This window comes from Hibiscus syriacus, unplaced genomic scaffold (genome assembly GCF_006381635.1).
Source record: "Hibiscus syriacus cultivar Baekdansim isolate YM2019G1 unplaced genomic scaffold, ASM638163v2 tig00110387_pilon, whole genome shotgun sequence".
Classification (NCBI taxonomy): Eukaryota; Viridiplantae; Streptophyta; class Magnoliopsida; order Malvales; family Malvaceae; genus Hibiscus; species Hibiscus syriacus.
This window is the reverse complement of record NW_024062717.1, coordinates 4,210,249-4,236,590: the sequence shown is the minus strand read 5'-3', so window position 1 is coordinate 4,236,590 and position 26,342 is coordinate 4,210,249. Positions and strand designations below refer to the sequence as shown.

Here is a 26,342-nt window from a genome sequence, read left to right as displayed (position 1 = left end):
GATTGAGCCAAAAGTCAAGGAGGAAGAAACTAAGCCAGATTACAATCTTTTGAGGGGACTAATTACATACTTCACTCTCATTTTTTTTTGAAATGAAAATATGAATAAAATTATATATAAATATATATGTGTGTGTGTGTGTTTTTCTCCTGTTCATATATAGTTGAAAATTAATGACTTATTTCCAGACATGTGCAATATTACAAGGAGAGTCTACATAACAATTCAATGATTAAAGGTTCCTGGAAACTTTAATCAAACCTAAGAAAGAAAATCTGCCAGTAAATCTCCAACTTTTAATGGAGAAAAAACAAGGGGAAAGAGGGGTCATTTACATAACTTTAGGTCAAAAACCTCTTGAAGCTAAATAGCTGTGGAAAATCCAAATACAGACAAGCCAAGTAGGGAAAAATTAAACGTGGTCAACACCACGAAAAAAATAGTAACTAAACACATGGAAACCCTCCTTTGCTCCAAAATCTTGATCCTCCGAGCTATTGATAATGGCAGGTCACTGGCTACTGTTTCTCTCTTTAAGGTTTGAGGAAAAACACCAACTAAGATAAATTATGGAAAATCATCACTGATCCAAAAAACATGTAAAAAGAGCTCTGTGTGTAGACCTTATTCCTAGTGCCAATCTTGTTTTGTCAATGTCAACATGGGTTTTCAGTTGTTCATATCACATGAACTTAAGCAAAGTCTGTCGTAGGCATTTTACGAGATCCTTCATTGTCATCGAAAACTCAGTTTCCATCTGCAGATGACAATAATAAGTTAATAACCATGGAATATTCAAGGTTTAAGTCAAGGGTTTTAACCTGTAAATTGTATATTAGTACCTACTTTCCAAAAGCAATACCTGAGCAACAATGGTTATGTCAAGAGTTGCTTGTCCAAAAGACAATACATTGGTATTGAGCACAGAGAGATGAAGCTTTTCGACTTCGTTTAGAATGTTCGAAACGAACCCTTTGTTTTTCTCGCAGTGGATTCTAATCAGCACATCTTTGTCTGAAACTCTTGCTTCGATCTCAGGGAATGGCTTATTAGATTGGCTATCAAAGTTCTCTTCAGATGAAGATGTCTCATCAACTGCATAAATTTGCGTTTTCTTCACGAAGATCACTGATTCCACTGCTTTCTTCGCAGTTTGTTCCTCCAGTGTTTTCACTTTCTCTTGAAGCTGTTTAAGGTACTTGATAGCATCTCCAAGAACCGAAGCCTTATCCATCTGCATAAACACATATGATCATCGTAAGCCAATGTCTTATTTGGATCTAAAATATAAATCTATAATGAAACCGAAAGACTTAGTACCTTTTTCAGGCCAGGAATGAGTGCTGAAAGTGATATGAACCTCTGGCTGAGCTTTTCGCGGCGTTTTCTTTCGGCAATCACATGATCTTGAGCATTTAACGGAGTCATAGTCAATGACGCCGCCCTTTTTGAAACCTGTTCAAATTTAGGTGGACAATAATTGTTTGGTTTCACATCGCAGTCTAGACCGTAGCGTTGCTGAGAGACAGCGGGAGGTGAATCTGAGTTGCTGAAGGAGATTATATGGGAAGATGGGGAAGAAGAAAAAGAAGCCTTTGGTGGGATGTTTTGATTGATGGAAAAGTTCCAGTTTTTAGTCTTAGGTTGTTTCATTGGCCTTTTGAACTCATCTTCCACTTGACGATGACCTTCAATAATATTGCATGAAACATCGTTTTGAGAGATTTTCTGGTCTATGTTTTGATAAGACGAATAGCTCTCAGAAGAAAAGGATTGGAAATTTGTGTCATCAAATGAATAGTCGACGAAAGGAAATTGTGGGGAAAAAATGGGATCCTCCATTTCCTGCAAACCAAACAACTTTCATAAGAAAAAAAATAACTGTTTTTTCTTTTTGCTACAGTGGCAGAAAGAAGAGTGTTTTACCAGTTCAGATATCCATTTGCTTGAAAGGATTTCCATTAAAAAAGCTTCTCTTTTCTGTCTTTCACTTGATTTCCTGGTATGATCAAATAAAACAACAGAATCTTAGCAAACAATTAAGACCCTGATTTTTCTTTTGGAAGAATATTGAAACATACGAAATATTAAACGGAGAGCTCCAAAAATCTTCAAAAGTCAGGAATTTGGAGTTGAAAACGAAAGGAGTGGGGTTCAGATTTGAGATGTGATGTTTGATGCAAATGATTCTCTCTCTCCCAATTGGACAGTTGACTTGACTGGACGAACCAATCCATTTGCTAAGAGCTATATATATATATACAGATTCTACCAGACGGACGCGCTTCCAAGTATTACATTGTGTTCTCTCACGTGTGAAAATATAGCTGCCCTAGTTTTTTATTGGGTAAAATGTATAAATAGTCACTAAACTATAAGGGTATTTCAATTTTGACCATGGAACTATGAATTTTATCAATCGGATCACTTTACTATTTAAACGATATCACCTCATACAATTGGTAACTAATGAAAATGTTGATGTGGTAGTTAAATAAATTTGAATAATTATATACAATCCTCTTTACGTACATATCTTAGTAAATTGATCATATTTTTTTATTTAATTTAATAAATTTAATTCTATATGATAACGCGTATCACTATGATGATCAATGCCATCGTTTGATGGAAGGAAAAATAGTTAACCAAAGTATGAACAAAAGGAATTAAACCTAGTAAAGGTAGAATTTAAAAGCATCAACCCTTGAGCCAAATTCATTATTTGATTGACAAGTTGACAACATTTCTTATTAAAGATAATTTTATTAATCAAAATTAAAGAAAATGAATTTTGTTAATATAAAATTAATAAACTATAGAAATCGATTTCACTGAAAATTTTATTAAGAGTTTAAAATTTGTAGCATTACAAGTTGGAATGCCAATAAAAGTGGCATAAATCAAGCGAGTGTGTGGCAGACAGAAATGAAAATGGTAATTCGCAATATCAAAGAGTAAAAAACGTGTGTGATGAGTCAAAAATCACATGCAAAATTAGAAGCTGGAACGAAGGTTCCTCCACCGTGGGGAACACGGACAGACAGAAAAGTGGTCAAAAAGCTCTCCACACAAACCAACACCCATTATATTCCTAATGACAAAAGAATTTGAAATACATGAGATAGCGTATCTCAATTTCAAATTTAATATAATATATTGTTTTTTTGTCTTTATCAAGTGTTCTCTAGTTGTATGACCAACCATTGGCTCTGTGTTTTATTTATCCTAGGCTAGTAGTAGTTGCATGCATTATTCAAATTTATTTATGTATTCTATTTTCTATAATTTGGAGGGATCTTATTGGAGTTTTGTGTGACAAGAAGGTGCCTCTAAAACTTAAGGGAAAATTTTATAGAATGACAATAAGACCAGCATTGCTGTATGGATCAGAATGTTGGACAATCTAGAATGACCACGTAAGGAAGATGGAGGCCGCAGAAATAAAAATGCTTCGATGGGCATGTGGTAGGACTCTGTGGGACATGACATCAAACTCTGCTATTAGGATGTCCTTGGGGGTGGTGTCTGTATCCGAAAAATTGAGGGAGGGAAGACTAAGGTGGTTTGGGTATGTCCTTAGGTGACAACCATCAAATGCGGTCAGGAGGGTAGAGTCGATTACAGCCGACGGTGCCAGAAGGAGAGGATGACCAAGGCGGAAGTGGGAAGACTCTTTGAGATCTGATTTGAAGGATTTAGCCATTACCGAGGACATGATCTCTGATAGAAAAGTATGGAGACTTAAGACCATGGTAGTTGAGTAGTGCGGGTCACAACCATAGGGTGTAACATCTCTGGCATATTTTTAATGCCTTTGTAGTAATTTCCATGACTTCTACTTTTTATACGTTTCTGTCATTGGAATTTATGAAGGCGTAGAACTAAGGTAGCGGAGTAGTGTTGCCTTAGTTTAGGTTTTAATCCATTTGACTTTATTCTTTATCGTAGCTTGCTATCGTTGACTTCTGTGTATCATTCTCTTCATGTTTCCTATTTTTAAATTTAGTCGGATCTTACATTTCTGTCTATACGCAAATATTTTTACGCAGAGATTTATTTGCAAGGATTACTTCCCATTACAGACGCGCATATGAAGACTATTCAACTATGTTTTTATTTATTTATTTATACATGCATTGCACTTTACCTTTATTTTTTAGTTTTTTGACTGCCAGAAGTCTATCACGGAAGCTGCTCTCAACCTGGCGTTGGGAGTAGCCTACTACCCTATCTCCCCTTACCCCATTACATATGTGAATAGGGTTTTGTTATTGTTGTTGTTGATTTTCTATAATTTGGGATCTAATTAGTAGATTGTATTTTTTGGTCGAATTAAATAACATTAGTTTGGTTGAAAAATGGACGTGTTCTTTTAGCTGGAGCATGGTCCATTATTTATCTTTCAATTCCATAAATTAGTTTAAGAACTGTCGATCAGTTTGTTGTCATTTCACATCCAAATATATTAAAATGTTATTTTATAATTATATATATACATCGTTTAAGTAAAATCTTAAGTTCGTGTATGCAGAAAATTCTTGTTGGGAGACTTACCCACCAAAATTAGGTGTACAATGCGAGTCGGTCCGAATAATCAAAACTAAATCTTAGAACCGGAAGGGCAAAAAATTTCATTTTAATTATTAAATGATGTTGGAAAATTATTGTTGTTGACTTTTTTTAAAAATGAATTAGATTTACTACATTGCGGTAAAAATCAAACTATTTATCCTTAATTGATGTAATTATAAAATGGTCGTGTGATAATTGTAATTGCTCTAAAAAATGATTCAATATCTTTTATGGAATGTGACAAATCAATCTTTCACACTCATATATGTGATTTCATCAAGTGTATCTTACTACAGACAAACCAAACCAGAGCTATGAAATCATTATGACTATTTAATAAGTTTATCTTCAAATCAAAATTTGATCAATTATCAAATATCTCAATAGGGCCACTAAAATTTTAGGATATAAATTCGTTAACAGCATTTAATAACTCATCCTTTTAAATTTTGTAATCACCATATTTTTACCCCGACCCATTTTTAATATTATTAGTATTATTATTATTATAAATAAATTATTATTATTATTATTTACATACAAAACCAAACCCAAATACAAAATCAGAACACCAAATTACAAATAAATAAATAACTCATCCTTTTAAATTTAATTTTGGTGAAATCATCAAGTTCATCTCAATGGGACCACCTAAATCTTGATATATGAATTCATTAAGAACAAATGTATCAACCTTACAGTTGTACATAGAAGATTAGGTTGGATATCCACATGAAATTTTCAACTACTGGACTTCAAACTCATCCCATCAATGAATCATGAACCATTTTCATACTCAACCTTTTGGTCAAGGGATTTGTGTCTTTGTCACAATTATAGGTCTAAGTTTTACCCACATAAATAGATTTTTGAGCTACTCGACCTCATGTCTGACTAAGACGAGCTATAAGCCCAGACTCTTTAATATAGTGAGTAAAATATGCATGAAGTGCAATGACCCCCAAATTTGAGCCAATATTTTGTTTTTCACCCAGATGTAGATTGATCTATTAATTTATGAGAGAAATTAGTTAAATAAAATTTGGGTCTAATTGGTGGGAATCATGCCCAATTGGCATTATGAAGGGATAATGGTGTGGTGGGTGGAATTTGGAAGGACTACAAATGTAATTTTTTCATTAGAGGAAATCAAATATGATCTCCCCTTTAATTTTGTAGACTAGACATAAGGATTAGGGGGACAATCAGGTAAGGGTAAGACTATGTATACCCGTCCTTTATCTTCCTCCCCTATCCATACTCTATTTTTCCATAAACTTAGAGCTTTGATTTTTCAATGGAGAAAGCTTTGAGATTTTAAATCATCATCAAAGAATGAATTAGGTAAAATCATTTTCATCATCTCCATAGTTAGAGTGCACGTGTGAAATTATGTTGAATAGTTATTTATGCGTATGGCATGCGCTGCTTGATATGCACACTCCGGTAGAGTGGATTGAGTAAATGATCTATATGTATGATTTGGCTGCTCTAAAGTGGGGAATGAAATACCTATTGACCATGAGATAAAAATGAGAACCTTTAGCTTATTCTATATGGATGCTTATGTCATACATCTTGTATATGTTTGACTGCATGTTTATATTCATGGCTTACATGAATTATAGTAGAGTGGATGTTTACTGTTGATCTTAAAAAGCTCATCGTTCAATTTGTTTTCGTGAATCAATTAGTAGATCTAATTCAACTCGAAGGAACACTGTCAATTAAAATTTTTCAACACAACCTAATTAGAGTACAATATTGATCTTTTAGTACTTATATTTCACACTTTAAAGAGTAACTCTTTTTGGTTGTTTTGTATTGAGATTTGGAAAAGTGTTGGAGCTTCTATTTTTGTATAAAATACTTTATTTTGTTCATGAATGAAACTATTTACCCTAAATGCTAAAAATAGTGTTTGTTTATAAAAAAAAAACTTACAGGATTTGAAATTTGAATTGCTTGGAAATTTCAATGTAGTATTTTAAGTTTATCGTTATTACGAATCGAGTTTAAAGTGTTATATGAAACGGGTTTACTCATTGTTTATATATACTCAATTTGCATTACAATATCCTATTAGAACTGCAAGGTATCTGAAAATTGTGATAACCAATTCATTATTTCCTTAAAAAGCTTAGCAAACACTTTAAGAATGCTTACATGTTTACTACTTAAACTATTGATATATCTATGAAATCAATAACACCAGGTGGGTATAGTTCATTAAGAACACAAAGCTCTCAATAAATTTTAGTATACTCAAATTTATAAAACAATAATATTTGCACCAATCAAGTCATCTCAATGATTAAAGGGATGATTGTTGTCCTTAGAGGTCCAAGGTTCAAGCACTTGAGATTGTAAGAGTGTTTGAACTTTCATTGTCAAATGATAAAAAAATCTTTAAAACATATATTATCTTGTAATCACCCTAAAATTTTAAGATGTAATGACTAATGATTTATGAAATGTAAGAACAATGAAGTGGCTTCTATGTGGTACGATTGATTATAGCTAAGCGATGACGTCAAAATCAAAGAATTAGTAACTCTTGTTTGTTTGTCTCTTGATTTGATTAGACAAGCTAAGAATACAATTAAATTTCTATTGCATATTTAGTAAGGCAAAGATTTCATAAAATAATGGGATTGGGAATTAAGAAATATTAAAGGAATATTCTTTATTAATACATTATTTTTCTTTGTCCATCTCTTAATTAATCTGCCATACCTTTCCCCTCAAAGAAAATGATTTAGTGGGGATTATGAATAGCTTTATTGTATAATTATTTAATTAATATCTTAATTACGACAAAATTTGTTTTACTTTAATAATGATTTTCAAGAAATAAGATGAAATAGCGTGTGATTAACGACAATGGGATTATTTTAAGCCATATTTATAAATGCTCTATTATTTATTCAAACAGATTGTTCATCGGTGCAGTCATGTCACTGAAAATAATTTAGAAAATGACAATTATAATTTTGTAGGCATACATATAATCATTAAGCTATGTTAAAAAATAATTTCATATACTAATTTTCTGTTTACCATACCAATTTATTGTTAATTTTTTAATATTACCTTAACCACCGTTTATATGTATTGACTTAACAAATTGACATTACCATCGCTTTCTTTAATGACATTACTATGCCAACTTAATTAAAAATAATTTGTTAAACTAATAATAGTCTTTTGTTCTAGTTGGAATACAATAACGTTAAATATTTAATGAGAATATTTTATTGTTTATTCATTATTTTTAATATTACCTTAACCACCGTTTATATATACTGACTTTCATAATTTGACATTACCATCGCTTTCTTTAATTAATGACATTACTAAGCCAACTTAACTAATAATAATTTGTTAAATTAATAACAGTCTTTTGTTCTAATTAGAATACAATAACGTTAAGCATTTAATGAGAAATTTTTATCGTTTTTGTGATTTTGTCTAACTCAATAACGTGGGCGGAGCCAGCCCAGCCCTTAGTGAGGGATGTCATGTAATATTTGGAAAAAAAACAATTCCTCAATAATTTTAATATACAAATATTTAAAAATTAATATAATTTAAAAATAATATTAACATCCCCTAAAATTAAATAGACGTCTATTATTTGTTCTCACTCACTTGGTATAATTCTTTATATAATTTTTAAATTTTTGACATCTTAAATAAATTTGACTCCATCCATGTTCAATTGATTGCAGTGACACTTGTAATTCATAAAAGATTAATCATATTTTAGATCTTTGAATGATTTGGTCACGATAAACAATTTTTTTTATAAAGGTGAATACAACATATTATATTACAATTTGTTAAGGTTTTTTTGATAAATTTTAAATCTAATCATAATTCTATCAAGAGGAGAAGAGAAGGGAACTATAGGGGGAAGAAGTGCACCAATCACGCTCTAATTAAACATAACATTTGCTGATTTGGATATTACTAAGCATGCACTAGACTGAGTATCGGTAGATGTAACCGTTGTTTTCTACTACAAAAGCTGGCATATTTTGAGTTGCAACATTTTTCGCTAGGGTTTAGAAACTCTGAAGACGGTGGATTACTCCATATGAGTTTATATTTGATAATTTGATAAAGTTTTTAATTTGGTTAATTTTGATCTGATTCGATTTACGAGATGTAAATTTTATTGTGTTGTGAGAAAGTTTATTCAATACGATTAAAGTTCAAATCTAATTGTATGTAATAATAAATTTCTAAACTGTCACACCTTAATTTAGAGGCAATTTTTTTCTTAAATTAATTTTGGGGTTTAAATTTATATACTAATAGAATTATTGAACTAAATCATAATATGGGGAAAATTTAAGTACTAAAAAGTAAATTTTACCTTTATTAGATAAAGGAGATAAATAACCCCCACTTTTCCGGAAGATCATTTTCCACTTTCAAAAATTTAGCAACCACCTTTTTTTTTCTTTCTCTATTTTAACATTTCTTTCTCTCCCAATACCTTCAATCTTTGCTTCATCGTCGATCAACCTTCGTTGGTTGACACCGTCGATATCATTAGATTCCTGGCATTGTTCTAAGTCCACCAGTGTCATTAAATTCGTCATCGTTGTTGGCGTGAAGCTGAGTGAGTGGAAGGAAGTTTCTGATGTTGCAAAAACTAACTCTCGGTTGTTCACCGTCATGAACCGAACTAGGTAAGAGGCTTAAAATCTTATTCCTGTCAATTTTGAATTTTTTGAAAAAATTATGGCCACTAGAGTCGCCGCACGCGCCACCCTTGCACGTGGGGCTCTTCCACAGTCTAGGAAGAGTCTTCTAAAAGTTGGGTCGACCCGACCTGAGTACTCAACTGACCTAACCCTGAATCAATCCAACCTAACCTTTTTAACGTTGTTGAGTCGGCTGTTGGCCTAAATGCAATTGACCCATTTAGTTGGCCCGAATCGAGATCGATTCGGACCGATCAAATCGTTGAACCAGTTCAACTTAATCAAGCTGAGTCGAGCTGATCATTGACTAATTGTTGACAGACCATTAACCGTTGACTGCCGTTGGTCGGCATTGACTTTGATCATTGATTAGCGTTGACTTTATTGAAAACCTTCATCCGAATGGTTTTCAATGTCCTGAGTTCGATTTTGCAGTTTGTTTTACCAAATTCTAACCCAAAAGTCTCAACATAAGCCTGTTAACCTAAAAAATGTATTTATAACTTAGTACTTTAATTTGATTTATGAGTTTTGAATAAAGAATTGATTTGAGAACGTATTTTGATGATGGTACTCGTGTTTCCCTTTACCGAGGGTCAACTAGATCTGATGCTTCTCGTCCAGCATATTCACACGACTCATGTACTCGAAGAGTTACTCGTATATATCCGTAAATTATCTAAGTAAAGTTATAATTTATTATATTAGGACACTACAACAAAACTGATATGTAGCGGCGTTTGGAGAGAAAACGCCATAAAAGTTAAACATATAGCAGCGTTTACAATCGTAGTGCCACAAATTGATACTTTAGCGGCGTTTGTTGTAAAAATGCTGCAATAGAGTTGACATATAGCAGCGTTTTTACAACAAACGCCGTAATAGGGTGGTTTATTACAGCGTTTTTTAACAAACGCCGCAATAGAGTGGTAAATTAGCGACGTTTATACCACAAACGTCGCAATAGATTAACATATAGTGGCGTTTTAGCCAAAACGCCACAATAGATCGGTAAATTAGCGGTATTTATACCACAAACGCCGCAATAGATTACACATATAGTGGCATTTATTCTTAAAACGCCGCAATAGTGATAATAAATAGTGGCATTTTTAGACAAACGTCGCAAAAGTGTTAATCAATAGTGGCATTTTTAGAAAAACACCACAATAGTTTTAATCAATAGTGGCATTTTTTAACAAACGCCACAATAGTGTAATCAATAGTGGCGTTTTTTTATAAACGCTGCAAAATGTTAAATATATAATCCTTATTTTCTCCTACCCGAACCCTAAAATCATTTAAACTTTTCTTCCCTCAAAGCTTCTTCTCTGGAACAACAATAGCTCTCAAACGATTCCTACCAACGTCGTCGTTTGTATGTACCGACGACCAAATCGGGCCTCTCACCGATGAACTATAACACAACTGCACGGTTTGATCCCTCTTATCATTAATGATCTTTTTCATTTTTTTGGTCTTCTGAAAATGGGGAAAACCCAAAAAGCTAACGTATTTGAGAAAAAAAGAGCGGGTGTTACCTTGAGTAAGAGAAATTATCGTCGACAGAATGTCTAAGTGGCCTATTTGCTCTGATGATGGATCAAATTATCGTTGGGAGGATATCGATCCGGTCTCGCAGTCTCAACAGTTTGCTCATATGTTCACTGAAATTTGAAATTTTGGGATTCTTATCAAATTTTAGTTTGTCGTCCTGTTTTAGAAAATCACGTCAGTGAGGTTTGGCTGCCTTTGTTTAAGCAGTGAAAAAAAGGATGTTTATAACGAACGCCGTAATATATTTGAATAGATGCGGTGTTTCTTTACACAAACGCCGCAATATATGGACATTAGTGGCGTTTATTAAAAAACGTCGCAATAGAATATAACGATAGCGGCGTTTGGATTACAAACGCCGCAAATTTCTAATAAAACCCCAAATTAACAAACATCTCGAACCCTAACCTAAAATTTCATCGAATATCTCTGCCTCACATCGTTTCATACGGTGATAGAGAGTACGTCTTCACTTGTTGCTCGTCGATTTTCAAAGCCGTCCTTTGCTCCTAGGTTACTCCATCAACGTTCGACATTCACAACGCCACTATAGTGAGTTATATATGAATCTTATCATTTTAACAAGTAGGCTTCCTATTTTCCTTTACACAGAGGCAGCCTCAAACTTCCTCATTTTATTTCATTTTTCTTTTGTGGCTTATTGCCAAATGGTATTTACTATTAGGCTGTTGTGAAGAATGTTCACTTCTCATTAAACCTAATAAATTAAATTTCACAAAAGTTTAGGGGTTTTGATTTCCGTTGATATTCCCTGTGTTTGGAATCATCAAGAGTGGGTTCAGAGTTTTGAAAAGTTTTTGGATGCCATCGATGTTCATCATGTGAGAACTTAATTTTTTTATCGCATGTGCTTCATTTCTTCCCTTATTTTCCCTTTAAGTATATATTTCATATTTATTATTCCTATTTTACGTTTCTGGAACAAAGAATAGGTTGTCTGCTTAAAGTGAAACAACATTTATTGTATTTCTGTAATATTAAGTAGACTAAATGGGTCTAAAATGGAGAGATCTTAGTCTAATTTTTTGGCTCTAGTTTTGTGGTTATGGTAGCCGTAGTTTATCTTAATTTGAACTGTTACTTGCTTAACGGATTGAGTGTCATGTCTTTGACAGATACATATGTATGGTACATCCCTCGGAGGCTTCATAGCAAAACTTGTTGCTCAACATCGTCCTAGACGTGTTAAATCCTTAATTCTATCGAATACATTTTTGGAGACACACACTTTTGCAGCAACAATTCCTTGGGCACCTATGTATGTTTTACATTTCTTGTTATAAACTCTAGGCTATTATAAACTTGCTTCATTTGTTAGATTATCCATATTAGAAACTGATTTACATAAGATTTCCGTTGTAGTGGGCTGTAAATTTACCCAAAATTTCAAATCATATTACCACTTGCATGAAGTTTTTGGGTGGAATCGTGTTGATCAAAATTTACTTGCAATGAGTCGATTTCCTGTAAGTTGTCTATTTCCTAATATGCTTGCATTTCTTGGAGGAAAAAGTTTATTCGCTTTGCTTTCGCATATATTGCCTGCAATTTTTTCTTGGTTTTAATCCTTGCATGATCTTTGTTAATATTACATATTGTGTGTTAACTATGAAAGTGTTCTTCAATTGAACTTCCCACATGCAGCGGTGGTTGGCCACGCTCTTTTTTGTTTAAATGATACATCTTAACAACGTTCCACATGCTTTTATGAGTGTGGGGGATGAGTCCAATTGAAGGAACAAAAACATAACTCTGAATCAACCTATTCAACTTTTGTCATCCAATGCAAGGAGATAAAATTAAGTTCTTTTGTTCTTTTAATGAAATATTGGGCCATTGTCAGCATTCAATGAATATGTCCTGTATCTTATACTGTTACTTGATCTTCGCCTAAATCCATAGCTCTTATTTGCTTGTTACCATAAAATCCTTGAAGTAATATTTGAGAATTTGGACTTTATTCTTTTTCTTGTTTGAATGTGTATGCTTTTAGAACTTTGTTTTATTTTCAATTTGTTAATGTTAGTCTTGTACTTATGTTTGATTTGCATTTGTGTTTATCAATTTAGGATTTTTAAAGCTTCGAACCAGTGAATACTACATTTAATGCTTCTGTTTAGGTTCTAATTTTATCTATATTATTAGCAATTAACATTTGAAATTGACACTCCAGAAATACGAAATGGATAAGAGTTGGATGGATTTCTCAAGGGTAAGCGTCGAATATCGAAATGGAGTCAAAAACTTTCTAAATTTAGCTTTTCTGAATGCAAGCCAAGAAAATATGATTCTTTGCCCTTGTAAGAATTGTGTGAACATTAATTGGCACATTCGTGAAGTTGTTTACGAGCATCTATTTATTTTTGGATTTGTTCGGGGGTATAGAAAATGTATCTTTCATGGAGAGATTGTATCAGATAGATCTGCTTTCACGAGTTACTCGACTTATCGTGCTCCTTCTCCCCATCCAACTTTTAGAGAAGATGACATGGAAGGGATGTTACGAGATGCATTTAATATGCACAATCATCAGTCGTATGATACATAAAATTATTGTCAGGATGATGTTAATGATTTCATTGAGATTGGAAGAAGTGGATGTGATGAAGAGCCAAATGGAGAAGCGGCAAAGTTTTACAAGTTACTGAATGAAATGAATGAACAACTTTATGAGGGATCAAAGTTTTCAAAGCTTTCTTTCTGAATTCGTCTTTTCCACTTAAAATACATGGGAGGGTGGACTGGTAACTCCTTTACGCAATTGTTGAAGTTACTAGGAGAAGTGTTTCCTTTTGCAAAAATCCCTCAATCATGCAAAGATATGAAGAAAATGATCAAAGATTTGGGTCTTGGATATGACAAAATTCATAGTTGTCCGAATGATTGTATGTTATATTGGGGTGATCGAAAAAATCATGAGTCTTGTCATGTATGCGGAAAATCTCGATGGATGACTAGAGAGGCAGAAAATGTTACCGAGGATGAAGCTCAAGCACGATCAAGAAAGAAACCGATCAAGATTCTGCGATATTTTCCTCTCATACCTAGGCTACAAAGATTGTTTATGTCCTCCAAGATTGCTGAGTCTATGAGGTGGCATCATGATGGCAGAACCGATGATGGATTATTACGGCATCCTGCAGATTCTTTAGCTTGGAAGTCATTTGACAACAAGTATCCAAGTTTTGCGAGAGATCCTCGAAATGTCAGACTCGGTCTTGAAATTGATGGGTTTAATCCATTCAAACTCATGAGTACTTCGTATAGTACTTGGCCTGTTGTACTTGTTCCATACAATTTGCCTCCCTGGATTTACATGAAACAATCATCTTTCATCTTATCCATGATAATCCCCGGCGAGAAAGGCCCCGGAAATGATATTGATATTTACATGCAGCCGCTAATTGCAGAGTTGAAACAATTATGGGAAGGGGTCGAAACGTACGATGTGTTGACGAAGGAGAACTTTAATTTACGCGCTACTTTATTATGGACAATTAATGATTTTCCTGCGTATGCAAATTTATCTGGTTGGAGTACCAAAGGTCGTTATTCTTGTCCTTGTTGTGCTGCACAAACATGTTCGAAGTGGTTGGTTAATGGAAAAAAGTTCTCTTATATGGGACATCGTCGGTGGTTACCTGATAATCATAGATTTAGATGTCAAAAGAATATGTTTGATGGTGATGAAGAGTTTCGAAATGCTCCTGACCAAACAACCGGCTCTGAAATATTCAGAATGTTGAAAAATATCAATTTTACTTATGGAAAGATGAATCAAGCAACTAGTACACGATCAAAGAAAAAGGCAAAACATGTCAATGAAGAGCTTGAAGTTGACGAACAAACTGATGATGAGTCTGATGAAGAGGATGATTCAAATGAGGTAGACTTGTGGAAAAAGAGGAGTATATTCTTCGAGTTGCCTTATTGGAAAAAGCAGATTTTGAGACATAATCTTGATGTAATGCATATTGAGAAGAATGTTTGTGAGAATATTATCGAGACCATTCTGAATGATGGCAGAAAATCTAAAGATAATCTTAAGAGTCGACTTGACTTAGAGGACATGGGAATTCGACATGATCTTCATCCGCAATTACGTCCGAATGGAAGAAATTTCTTGCCGCCTTCTATTTTTTCTCTTTCAAAGAAAGAAAAAGAAGTGTTTTGCACGGTGTTGAAGGATATAAAGGTCCCAGATGGGTATGCATCAAACATTTCTCGATGTGTTAGTGTTAAAGATCGAAGACTTTATGGTTTAAAGTCTCATGATTATCACATATTTATGCAAGATTTACTACCAGTAGCTGTTCGCAGTTGCATGTCGAGTAAGGTGACGTCTTGTATCATTGAACTTTCTAATATAATGAAAGCCATATGTGGGAAAGTTCTAATGGTTGAAGAACTTGATAAACTACAAGATCGAGTTGCCTTGACTTTATGCAACTGGGAGAAGATATTTCCGCCTTCATTCTTCACAATTATGGTGCATCTGTTAATTCATCTTCCTCACGAAGCAAGAGTTGGTGGTCCTGTTTTCTATCGATGGATGTACCTTATAGAGAGGTGTTAATTGAATTACACGTTTCAAATTACTACTGATTATACATTTGAATAAAATGTATTTACGTAGTATGTTGTTTTCTGTATAGGTTCTTGGGCAAGTTGAAGTCTTATTGTCGTAATAAGCGTTATCCGGAAGGATCAATTGCTGAAGGGTATTTGGTAGAGGAATGTATGACATTTTGCTCTAGATATTTGGAACATGTTGAAACAAGATGGAATAGACCAAATCGAAATGATGAGTTAGGTACTGAGGACTTAACTCAACATTATTTGTTTGGAAGTTATGGTCAACCATTAGGGAAAGTTGAAATTGCACATTTAGATGACACGTCTTGGGTACAAGCACACTGATATGTTCTTTTCCATCACGATTCAATAGATCACTTTCGCACGTAAGTCTTTCGGACCCAATCCTAATGAAATCTCTTTATCTTTTATATTTATCAAATTTTAACGACATAATATTCTTTATAGTGAGTTTAAAGAAGTATTGAGATCTCGAGAACGCTCCCGGAGATTAAATCAGCGAGAGCTACATAAGTTATTCACAGAAACTTTTCATGAATGGTTAGGCCAGACGGTTAGCAACTAAATCTTACGGAACACTTATAAATAATATATGTCTTGCTTTTTATATCGACATCAATGCAAATTAATTCACCATTCATGTGTAATAGGTTTGGAGTGGGAGAGAAGTTAGTGAAGAAGTTAAATGGCTTTCTCAAGGTCCGAATAGAATAGTTAAAAGATATAATGCCTTCCTCATTAATGGGTTTAGGCTTCACACGAAATCTCGTGAAAGATTAAGGAGGACACAAAATTGTGGAGTCGTAGTTACCTCATCAACTACAAGTTATGCTACTGTAAGGGACAATAATTCGCAGGATGGAGAGGTCGATTATTATGGAAATCTTACGGACATTATTGAGTTAGATTATTATGGAAAACGAAAGGTTGTGTTGTTTCGGTGTGACTGGGTTGATGTAAACAGATGTATAAAAAGAGATAAATTCAGGTTTTCAATGGTGAATTTCTCTCGATTAATTCACACGGGTCAACGTTTGATGGATGAACCATATGTATTTTCCTCTCAAGTGAAACAAGTATTTTATTGTCACGATCCAATGGATGACGGTTGGTATGTTATGCTTCGAAATACTCCCAGAGACTTGATAGACATCGGGGATGGAAGTAGAGATGACATTGAAACAAGATCAGAGTGTTTACCTCTACTACCACAAAACTTAGATGAAACTATCAGTAATACAACACAATTTCAATGGGTTCGAGAGGACGTTGATGAAGATATTTATGACAACTGACATTACATAAGACTGTTGTACGATTTTATATCTTCATTTATTTATTTATAATGTTATAACCCTTAATATGTTGTCTTTCAATGTATTCATTAATTAAATCGTTTTTTATTACTCATGTTTGTTTATTACAAATATAATGTCGAGGAGAAAAATATCTGATTTGCGAGTTGTTCGAGCTTCTGAAGACCATTAAGAAAGAAATAACGAGGAAACGAATGCACCTGAGTATTCCGAAGTTCCTGAAACTATTGAAGAAGTAGAAATTCAAGGTAATCTTCGAAACTTTATTTACTACTTCGTTCATTTTCAAAACTGACATTTAATAATTTCTTATATAGTTGAAAATGCTGGAACGCGCAAGACTCGAGGACGTACAACTTTAAAGGGATTATACCAACTTCCTCCTGGGCATCGCGTCAAAGTTTCAAGAAACGATGTCGGTCAACCTATTGGCCCAGAATCACGTCTTCTAGCTGGTTACTTAGGCATAGTTGGACGTAATGCGAATCTGTTACCGATCAATTATGAGTCATGGCGCAAAATGCCTAATAGTAACAAAAATCAAGCGTTGGATTTTGTTAAGGTAATAATGTCATTATAATAGATACTCTATATAAATTCAATACTAATTTATACTTACGTTGCACACTTATTTGCTGTATAGGAGAAATTTGTTTTAGAGGTCTCTGACGATTATGTGAAGCAAGCGTTAGGGAAGAGATGGAGGGACAACAAGAGCTCCTTAAAGAAGAAATAATTCAATAATGATCTCAGCCTTGAAGAGAAATTGCAAACAGTCCCACCAGGAATGCTCAGGTACCAATGGGAAGATGCAGTCAGATTTTGGAGTTCTCAAAAAGGACAGGTATGATGTATTTTTCATAAATACTTGTAACAAAATTTAAATCATCATTATAAGTGGTTGTTTGACATTGTAGGGCCGAGAGCATGTTGGTGTTGCTAGCAGGCAACAACAAAAGTTTACGCACACGGCTGGATCGAAGAGCTTTGCTTGTATAGCTCATGAGGAGGTATTATAGATTATTGAAATAGTTTTTTTTGTATTCCATGTACATACTAACTCATAGTAATTACATTATGGTACATTGTAGGAAAATGCATCCGGTTCTAAAGTTGGTCGAATCCAACTCTTCGACATGACACATACGAAGAAGGATGACACTCCTATGACTGCTGACGCTGCAGAAATTATGGTACATTTATTGGGTAGATGTTTTAAATTTACCTAACTTTATTTATATTTGTACCATGATATTTTTTATTTTAATTAATTATTCACTTTATTATTAGGAGAAATTGAGGGAGAAAAGGGCAGAGTATCATGCTACTGCTTTGAGTCAAGGTATTGTTAATGATGATGACATTGAAAACCAAGCTATTAATGACGTTTTGGGTCCTGAAAGATATGGTCGGGTGCGCTGTCAAGGATCATTCGTTACTCCCACCAAATATTTTGGATCTAGTTCATCACAGTACATGTCATCACAGTCTCGATCTTCCCAATTAGAAGTTGGTCGTTTAAAAGAAAAGTTGGTTGAGATGGATCAACAAATGGCTAACTTGAAAGCGGAAAATAAAGCAAGGGAAGCAGAGAGTGCAGCAGCGGAAGCAGCTAGAGCAGCAGCGGAAGCAGAGAGAGAAGCAGTGGCAGCACAAAGAGAGGCAGCGGCAGAACAGAGAGAAGTAATATATCAGCAGAGATGTAAAGAATTTGAAAAACGACTCAATGATATGATGCTGATGATACAAAAAACGCAACCTCAGAATCCACCATCGTAGCCTCATTTATGTTATGAGCATTATGTTAATGTTACTGAACCGTGTTTAACTTAACTTATATTACGTTAATGAAAACTTTTATTTATTATATTGGATTTGATGTTATTGCTGTTTTGTTTGTTGGATAATGGAACAGGTTGAAAAAACAGATTTGGGGTATTAAGCATAATTTTTAGAACTGTTAAATTCTGTGTTATTTAGCGGCGTTTGTAACAAAAAATGCTGCAATATACCATACATTCAGCGGCGTTTGTGATAAAAACGCCGCGAAATCTCAAGACATATTGCGGCGTTTTCGACTAAAATGCTGCTAAATATCAACATCTTTTGCAGGGTTTGTAGGAAAAACGCCGCTAAACATCAATGCCTATTGCATAGTTTGTCTGCCAAATGTCGTTAAATGTCAACACCTATTGCGGCGTTTTTCTGCAAAACGCCGCTAAATATCAATACCTTTTGCGGCGTTTTTTTGTTGAAAAACGCCGCAAACTTTAGCGGCATTATTTTTAGCGGCGCTTTTAGCGGCGTTTGTCTTTACCCTGCAGGTGTTTTTAGCGGCGCTTAAAAACGCCGCTATAAGTAAAAAAAAAATGCCGCAACAAGCCACTTTTGCTGTAGTGGGACAATAATATAAATTCTTCAGTAGGTTACTCTATTAGACATCTCAGACCGATACATGTGTGTTCATGATGGTGTTATATTATTGTTTTGATCTATTTAGTTGAATCACTCTGAATTTCTAATGGTATTGGATTTTTAAAATGACATGTATCTGATTTGCTGGATAACTTTAGTTTAATCTCTAACTCATATTATATTTCTGGCATTATCTTTGGTTAATGTATTTCCGAAAATGATTTTAAACTATGGAATGTTTCATGTTTTAAATTGTTAAACTATTATTTTCACTTAAATGCATACATATTTATTATTGTCATGGGGTATTATTGAAGTAAGTATCTTAGGCTTAGTCTTACCGCATGTTCTTCTGCTTTGTGCAGAGCATAAGTTCTTACCGCATGTTCTTATGCTATAAGTATAAGGTCCTTACCGGGTGTATATGTGGGTGTATGATTAAGGAGAACTTACACATTTTGATGTTTGGATGGGGATAGTGACATGTTTTCAAAATCAATTTTCAAATAACTTTTATCGAAGTGTTTGATATCTGTATGCTTTTATACACTTTAAGGAGCACACTTGACTTTTTAGCTCATTCTTTAATTTTTAAACTTTTCTAATACCAGATAGTAGATGACAGACTTGGCATTAGGAGGATCGATCATTCCTCTCTTTTGTATATTTCTATATAATTTTTGTTATATTTTTAGGTGATGTGAGATTTTACTACTGTTTCTGTATATCTAGAGTATGATATGTGACCTCCTAGATTTGATCGTAACATTTGGGGCAGGTATAGGAGGTTACATTAACAAAAGTCGCATATAATTTATGTGGACATAGAATATTACTCAATTTTTTAAAAACAAATATTGAAAACATAGAACGTGTTGGTTTCAATTTTTGTCGTCCATTACTTAAGTTTTAAAGGCAATTTCTACATTTGGGTTTAGTGCAAAATTTCAAGCCCACTTTATTTATTTGGGGCCTATATTATTTTTTTAGTTTTCTTATTTAATATATTTTTTAAAATTTTCATATTACAAAGAAAATTAAAAATATAAACAAAATGAAAGATTGCATAAAAGCTTCAACAGTTCCATCAACACCTTGGTCGAGCTATTCCAGCTCAGATACTCTGTTGTTTCTCCATCAGCCATCTTACCCGTCGAGCTATCCCTGAAGCTACTTAAGCAACGTCATCACCCCTACACCTTAACTCCCATCACCTTTTAGGAACTAATATAAGATTTTATGTTAAGAGGATCGGATTTATAAAATTTTAAGAGATAAAAATATATTATCAATAAAAAATATGAAAAAAATATTCAAATTATATGAGAATTTAAAATGTTGAAATTAAAACATAACGTTAATTTGTGATTTAATTTATCCAATTTAATTTGGGATACTAATTAATGTTGAAATGAATTGTTCATGTTCTATTTAATTAATTAAATCTTAAACCGTAACTTCCAACCCTGTCATGTTTTTCCTTCTTTTTTAAACCAGAAGAATTGTTTTGATCACTTGTATTTCCTTATAGCTGAGCTGTAACCGGGAAATTGCACGTTTAACGCCCATACATCTGGAATTCATACATGCTAAATCCAAGCGAACGTGCATCATTAATAACTTAAACATGAATCAATCATTTAAGAATATGTAATTCTTTTCATTATTTTATCAAATGTTATCATGAAAATGGGAACAACAAAGACTTCAAGAGTTATGTCACATGAACTTCAGTAAAGCCACTCTTAAATCCTTAACGAAATCCTTCACTGTCATGTTGAATTCACCATCTTTCTGCAAAAAGGAAAAAAAGTAGGGATTTTCATTATTTGTTCAAGTAATGAATAAAAGAACTCAATAGATAAACAAAAGATGTTAATCACCTGAGCAATTATGGTCATATCAAGAGTGGAGTTCCCAAAAGGCAAGACATTGCTATTAACAATTGATAGGTGAAGGTCCTCAATTTCGCTTAATATTTTGGCCACGAAACCTTTCTGTTTCTCGCAATGGATTCGAATAAGAACATCATTATCGGATTCTTTCACTTCAATCTCTGGCAGTGCAGCGTCCGAATATCGTCCTTCAGAGTTGTCTTCACATGAAGACGATTTATCATCGGCTGATAACTGGGATTTCTTCACGAAAACTATAGACTCCACAGTTCTTTTCTTGGTTTGCTCCTCCAGTACTTTTAAACGTTCTTGAAGTTGTTTTACGTACTTGATAGCATCTCCAAGAACTGATGCTTTATCCATCTATATATATACAAAAAATATTGGTTTTTTAATCAAATAATAATCACCAAAAAAATTGATATGGAGAAATATTTGTACCTTCTTCAGACCAGGAACGACTGCTGAAAGAGCTATGAAACGTTGGCTGAGCTTTTCTCTTCTTTTTCTTTCGGCCAATATATGATCTTGAGCATGTGAAGGGCTTCTACTTATTGTGTAACTCCTTTTGATCGCTTGGCTATGGTTTTTTGGTGCATGATTTGTTTTTTGAAATGGATCATTTGTGATTATATGCGAAAAGTAGTTCATATTTCCTGAAGAAACAGTCTCGTCGTTATGCTTCACAACGTTGTAATTCGCAGCTGGTTTCTGGAAAGAAAGAATCCGAGATGTGGGAGATGAAGTTTTCTTTGGAACCGGAACATGCTCAGCTGTTGTGCTGGAGTTCCAACTACCGCTGGTTTTCATCTGTTTTGTGGGTCTGTCCGAAGATTCAATGGATGAAACGCTGCCATTTTTGGTATTGCAGTTAGGGTAAGAAGAGTAGCTCTCGGAGGAAAATAATCATTTCAAGTTCCCTCCGATAACCGGAATATCTTCACCGGCATTAAATTCAGCTAAAGAGTTCACATGACATTGGTGGATGATGTCGTATTCATCCATTTCCTGCAACATCAAAACCCTAAATTAGATTACGAAATAAAATCTAAAATTATATGATAAGCGAAGATCCTGTCGGACCCCGAGACCCAACTCACGCTATATAGACTGATGTCCATGTCGGAAGTCAAGCCATTTATTCTACTTCAGCATCATTTCATTTTATTGCATTTGCTGGTTTACTTTTGTTTTAGGACAGTTACTAGCACGATTGCAATTCATGGGTAGTGGGTGGATGAGTCTCCTATAGACTCGGACACCATTAGCTTCATTTCAGTTGTTTCTTTGATGTATAAATTTGGAAAGAAGACATCGGAAAAAGGGAGATCAGAAGTTAATGAATTTGTGGTTTATTCTCACCCAAAGAGAATACTTTCTTGTGGTTACTGTTCTTGTACTGGTTGGGACCTATCATTGGTATCAGAGCCAGGTTCATGAAGACAAACAAAGAACGGATCGAGCGTCTAGAGGAGGGGCTTGGAGGAGTTCAAGAAGGAATGCAGCGCATGGAGGTGGGAATCACCGACAAGATCCAACGACTAGAAGACACTATTGCAAAACTATCTGGAGCATTCTCCGCAAGTAGCAGATCACGTAGCCATAATAATTATTAGAATGAAGGAGCCCACCGAACCAACTGAGATACCGACAAAAACATCCGACCATTTTCTTCCAAGATTGCAAAGTTGGAATTCCCAAGATTTTCTGGAGATGACCCGACAGAATGGCTCAATCGTGTGGACCAATTCTTCGAGTTTCAAGAGATAGCCGCTGATCAAAAGGTGCATATAGCTTCGTTCCACCTTGAAGGCGAGGTGAATCAATGGTGGCAGTGGTTCTGAAAAGCATTCACTGACGGATAGGGGAGCATCTCATGGGAAGCCTTCGAAGATGAAGTGAGGGCTCGATTTGGACCCTCTGATTCTGAAGACTTTGACGAAGCGCTATCCCGAGTGAGACAAACGGGAACATTGCGAGACTATCAACGGGAATTTGAACGGCTTGGGAATCGAGTTCGTGGATGGACCCAAAAGGCTCTAGTGGGTACATTTATGGGGGGGGGCTTGAAACCAGATGTGGTTGATGGTATAAGAATGTTCAAGCCTCAATCTGTGAAGGAGGCAATTAGCTTGGCGAAAATGACGGACAATCAGCTTACGAGACAAAGGCGATTCACACGGCTAGGTGCCTTACGAGCTTATTTTCCTATAAGTAACACCGTCCTCCCAAGGGTTCCACACAAGTGGCAATCAAAAGGCTATCATGGGATGAGATGCAGAAACGTAGAGCTCAAGGATTATGTTTCAACTACAATGAAAGGTTCATCCCTGGACACAAGTGTCAAGTTCCACAGTTGATTCTCCTTGAGGGCTGTATACAGAAAGATGAAACACTAGACGAAATGGGAAGGGTAAACATAACAAGGGAAATGTCTAAGATTGAGGAAGATGACAACGGAAAGGAGCCCGAGATCACCCTACATGCACTAACTGGATGGACTATACCGAGAACAATACGAATTAAGGCAATTATTGGAGCGCATGAGGTGGTTGCTTTAATCGATAGTGGATCCACTCATAATTTCATCAGTGATCGAGTAGTCGAAACGCTTCGTTTGCCCGTGAAGCCCACAACACCGTTTACTGTCCGAGTTGCCAATTGGGAAAGATTATCTTGTAAAGGGAAATATGAGAAGCTCATGGTTAATTTACAAGGTAATGAGTTCCACCTCGACTTCTTTTCTGTGCCCTTAAATGGTTTGGATATGGTGCTAGGCATTCAGTGGTTAGAGACATTGGGTTCAATAATTTGTGATTGGAAAAAGCGAACCATGGACTTCATTTGAGAGCAACAACCTAAGAAACTCCAGGGGATGGAAATTCCACCAATCCAAGACACCACATAACAGGGCTTCACCAAGGACTTTCGACAATGACAAGCGGTGTTTGCTTTATATTTTCAACTCGAAGGACAGCAGAACAATGAGGAACTCTCATCAGATATGCATGCATTGCTGGAGGAATATTCAGATGTCTTTGCTGCGCCTACCAGCTTACCACCAGCACGTGAAATTGATCACAAAATACTACTCCAAGACGGAACTAAAGCTATTAATGTGAGGCCATATAGGTATGCATATTTCCAAAAATCTGAGATTGAAAATCAGGTTCAAGACATGCTCAATGCAGGGTTGATTCGACCAAGCACCAGCCCCTTTTCTTCTCCAGTACTACTAGTGAAGAAAAAAGATGGCACATGGCGATTCTACACAGACTACCGAGCATTAAACGCTGCCACCGTAAAGGATCGTTTTCCAATTCCAACAGTAGATGATATGCTTGATGAGTTACACGGAGCTACTTTTTTTACTAAGTTGGATCTCAAGGCAGGATACCACCAAATACGAGTTAGCACCCCTGATATTCCTAAGACTACTTTCCGCACTCACAATGGCCACTATGAGTACTTGGTTATGCCATTTGGGCTATGCAACACATCATCTACATTCCAAGCAATAATGAACTCGATTTTTCGACCGTATTTGCAGAAGTTTATCTTGGTGTTTTTTATGACATTTTAATTTACAGTCCGACATGGGAGCAGCACTTGGGTCATGTCCAACTTACATTCATCATCCTTCGGCAACATCAGTTCTATGTCAAGATGAGCAAATGTGCATTCGGCAAACAAGAGCTAGAGTATTTGGGCCACATAATTACACATCGTGGCGTCAAATTTGATGAAAAGAAAATTGACGCAATGGTTTAGTAGCTCACCGGCTACTACTGCAAGTTTGTTCAAGGGTATGGATTAGTAGATCAACCATTAACAAACCTCCTTAAAAAAGGGAAGTTTCTATGGAATGAAGAAGCGGAATCGACTTTCTTAGCTTTGAAACAAGCCATGACATCCACCCCTACACTAGCCATGACAAACTTTACCGAAACTTTCTTCATCGAAACAGATGCATCGGGGAACGAAATTGGCGATGTTCTAACTCAACAAAATAGACCAATTGCCTATATGAGTCGAGCCTTGGAAATCACTAAGCAAACTTGGTCAATTTATGCAAAGGAAATGCTAGCCATCATGGAAGCAATACGATTGTAGAGACCATAATTACTTGGTCACAAATTCTACATCATAACCGATCAACGCAACCTCAAATTTTTCTTAGATCAGCGTGTTTCAACTCTGGAGCAGCAAAAATGGGTGGCCAAATTATTGGGGTACGATTATGAAATCATCTTCCGACAGGGTCGTGACAACTCTGCAGCAGATGCTTTACCAAGGCGGCAAAAAAACCCATTATTGGCTGCTCTTCATTTTTCAGATGTGGATATTTGGAAGCAGATCCGTGAGGCCTCTAAATTAGATTCCTATGTGTAGTTTTTGGGTAAAAAGGCTGGTGACCCTCCTCGTGACAACTTGACTTGGCGTGATGGATTACTTCTTTACAAAGGAAAGGTTGTGGTGCATGTTGATCACTTCTTACGGGCCAAATTGTTGTATGAAGTTCTTGATTCTAAAGTTGGAGGGAACTCGGGGATCCTTTGAACTTATAGAAGATTGCAACAATAATTTTATTGGCCAAAGATGCATAAATCTGTTCAGGAGTATGTCCAGAAATATGAGGTATGTTAACGCATTAAGCCAGAGACCAAGGCACCAGCGGGATTATTACAGCCCTTACCAATTCCTGTACAGGTTTGGGAGGACATCACTCTCGACTTCATTGAAGGGCTGCCCAATTCTCATGGAAAAGACACAATTCTAGTGGTCGTCGATAGGCTCAGTAAGTTTGCCCACTTTATTCCCTTAACTCACCCATTTACGGCCAAAGTTGTTGCAGAAAAATTTATTGAGGGAGTTGTCAAACTTCATGGGATGCCACGCTCCATCATCAGTGATCGCGACCCAATCTTTATCAGCAAATTCTGGCAAGAATTCTTCAACCTATCCGGCTCCAAACTCATGCTCAGTTCAGCTTACCATCCCCAAACAGACAGCCAAACTGAAGTTGTTAATCGTTGTGTTGAACAATATTTGCGTTGCTTTGTTCACCAATGGCAGCGCAAATGGAGTAATTATCTCGCTTGGGCAGAGTATTGGTACAATACCACCTACCACGCCTCAACAAAAATGACACCGTACCAAGCTCTTTTATGGCCGCCTTCCACCACTTCTCCCCGCCTATCCTGAGGGCCTTTCCCTAGTTCATGAAGTGGATCAAACGCTCCTGCATTGCG

General features: G+C 35.3%; 1 protein-coding gene and 1 pseudogene across 1 annotated transcript; both read right to left on the bottom strand.

The window, feature by feature from the left end:
* Nucleotides 1-352: 352 nt before the first annotated feature.
* On the bottom strand, nucleotides 353-2,031 carry LOC120122693 (transcription factor bHLH18-like). The gene is made up of 4 exons (XM_039141814.1): nucleotides 1,927-2,031; nucleotides 1,321-1,845; nucleotides 863-1,234; nucleotides 353-757 (listed from the first exon to the last, which is right to left on the bottom strand). Exons 1-4 carry the CDS (start codon nucleotides 1,960-1,962, stop codon nucleotides 683-685), a joined length of 1,008 nt encoding a protein of 335 aa, XP_038997745.1. The 5' UTR covers nucleotides 1,963-2,031; the 3' UTR covers nucleotides 353-682.
* An 18,861-nt stretch (nucleotides 2,032-20,892) lies between these two features.
* Nucleotides 20,893-22,211, bottom strand: LOC120122727 (annotated as a pseudogene).
* Between the last annotated feature and the right edge of the window lie 4,131 nt (nucleotides 22,212-26,342).

Coding starts and splice junctions, on each gene's coding strand:
- LOC120122693 (XM_039141814.1), bottom strand. CDS start 1,962: ATGGAAATCCTTTCAAGCAAATGGATATCTGAACTG. Junction 1,235..1,320: donor TCATTCCTGGCCTGAAAAAG/GTACTAAGTCTT, acceptor GTGTTTATGCAG/ATGGATAAGGCTTCGGTTCT. Junction 758..862: donor ACATAACCATTGTTGCTCAG/GTATTGCTTTTG, acceptor TGTCATCTGCAG/ATGGAAACTGAGTTTTCGAT.